Source organism: Microtus ochrogaster, chromosome 7, assembly GCF_000317375.1.
Source record: "Microtus ochrogaster isolate Prairie Vole_2 chromosome 7, MicOch1.0, whole genome shotgun sequence".
NCBI lineage: Eukaryota > Metazoa > Chordata > Mammalia > Rodentia > Cricetidae > Microtus > Microtus ochrogaster.
In genome coordinates, this window is record NC_022014.1 from 44,246,812 (window position 1) to 44,249,261 (window position 2,450).

The 2,450-nt window shown below is 32.7% G+C and overlaps 1 protein-coding gene across 2 annotated transcripts in view; it reads right to left on the reverse strand.

Annotated features, from left to right (window-relative positions):
* Window positions 1-2,450, reverse strand: part of Fnip1 (folliculin interacting protein 1) — an 83,844-nt gene that overhangs the window by 37,788 nt on the left and 43,606 nt on the right. For both annotated transcript variants that reach the window (XM_005350067.2, XM_005350068.2), the window contains exons 5-6: window positions 2,167-2,241; window positions 465-556 (exon numbers count right to left, since the gene is read on the reverse strand). In XM_005350067.2, the coding sequence (XP_005350124.1) occupies window positions 465-556; window positions 2,167-2,241 (167 nt within the window). The remainder of the gene's footprint in view (window positions 1-464; window positions 557-2,166; window positions 2,242-2,450) is intronic.

Below are 2,450 nucleotides of genomic sequence, written 5' to 3' on the forward strand. Positions count from 1 at the left end.
CTCGAACTCACAGAGATCCACCTGGCTCTGCCTCCCGAGTGCTGGGATTAAAGGCGTGCGCCACCATCGCCCGGCAGGAGCACCATTTTAAAATGACTTTTAGGTTAGAGAAGGGAGAGGGATAGTTATTCCCCACTAAAATATTTCAGAAAGCTGATAATGGCTTTCAATATCAATAACTTAGCCTTCCAAAGACACAATAAATTTAAAAACAAAACCAATGAAGACAAATTAAACATGCAGAAGTTCTTTTCTCAGATACAATAGGAGTATTACCTTAAAATATAAGAAAAATATTTTCCAAATAAGATAAAGGTTATATATGTAAAATTTAACAACCTTCCCATTTACACCATCAGAAGTTCTCTGGTTACACAAGAAATCTATATAATTAAGAAGTGACTTCAAATACTTTTATACTGTTAACATTTTTTAACTTTAAAAATCAAAATAAAAAAACCTACCTATATTTCCAAGGAGTCCATTAATAACTGTGCTGCTATCAGCCTTTAATGTATTACTGTCCTGATTGATGAATTCAAGACTGTCTTGCAGTCTACAAAGGAAAGAAAAAGCAAAGAAATTCCAAACACATTTTAAATTTTAATAGTAATACTTCACACATCCCAATGAAATTTTAAGTACAAAACTTCTTGAAATATTATAGGCATAGGGGACTACTCGAAATAAGGAGGAAAATAGGGGCTAAATATGAATAAAATTTAGTGAAAAGAAAATATCACTATGAAATCTATTCTTTATATATTTTTTGCTAAGAAAATTAAAACCCTTCTAAAGTTAAAACTATCACTGTTAGTACTTGAAGTATAAACTACGATGATAATTGTACAATCACTTAAACCATCAGTTAGTAAGCTTTTCCTGAAGGCCACATCCAGATGCTGCACCTTTTAAAAATAAAGTTTCACAGGAGGACAGTTCCTGTTTTTCATTTCCATGTTGTTTAAGGCTGCTTTAATGCTACAATGACAACAGTAAGAAACTAGAACATACTATACAGCTAATAAAATACAAATTTTTATCATCTGGTTCTTTCCAAAGTAAATTGTTGACACTGATACACATCACAAACAAGGTTTCCCTCATATTTTGGACTAAAAATATTTTCTAAACATCTGGTATTGGTAATGGTCAAAGGAGCAATTTCAGATGAGGAAGGGAATAGAGGAAGGGAAAGAGAGCAGCAGGAACACCAATTAAATAATCATACATTAAAAGTGTTATATATTACTTTCATTCTCTTTGAGAATAACAAAAGTAAAATTACTATGCTTTCAGCAGGAAGTAACTTTTCCATAAATTTTAAGAATTAAAATCAGTGATTTTTTTTTATTTCTACTTCGTTATTAAATTTAAAAAGTTGGCATTTTGGCAACATCGTTTTTTCAAGTACTCACAATATTTTGAAAATCCTACCTTTTCCTTTCTTCCTAAAAAAAGTTAAAAATAAGCTACAGATAGTAAAAGCTTCTAATTAATAAAACCCCTCAAAACAAAAGTCTTTCAAAGTTCAAAAGAATTTCTCTAGAGTAGTTTTTCTACTGCTTCCCACTCATTTAGACTTTGTATTTCCTCAGTATTCAAGCTAGTCAGTGTTCTGATTTGGCCTCTACATAATCCCACTAACCTCACCATAAACTCTAACTTGGTACTTTCCTTACTAGTGTTCTAATACATAGCCTCTTATCCCCCAAAGAAGGACTAATCTAGTTTCAGCTTCATTATTCTAGTGTAGGCACAAACAGCTTATGATATCCCTGTACCTATTATATATGTGTGGAGTGGGTGAACGAGTCTGATTTAATAGTGATAGGCCCCTCAAGTCTGCAGTGCTCTGCAAACTGAAGGATGTGAAGGTACGACTGTTAACACAGAAGAGTAGACTGAAAAACAGCACACTAGTCTATGATGAAAATGCATTCAACATTTTGCTTCCAGATACACCTTCTAGAAAACTACAGAAAAAGAAATCATATCTATATGTTCAATTGTATTAAGAAAGGGTGTAATCTAGCCTTCATAAACTTTCAAATTTGGGTAAGATACAAACTATATGTACTATAATTTTAAAAGCCATTTTAATGTTTATTCTTGTATATTTTAAATATTAAATATCAATCACACCCTACATCCATAAGCACTTACGTATTGAGACTTCCACAGATACTGCTTCCAGTCCGGGCAGTGAAAACTTTGCTAAGCATGAGCTGTGGAGGTGAGCTATGAAAGACAACAAAATGTCAGAAAGAGATTAAAAGTAAAATACAAAAAAAAAGTAAAATACAAAAAAAAGTAAAATACAATAATGTTTTTCATTCACTGTAAAAAAAACACTTTGTGGGGCTGGAGAGATGGCTCAGTGGTTAAGAGCATTGCCTGCTCTTCCAAAGGTCCTGAGTTCAATTCCCAGCAACCACATGGTGGCTCAC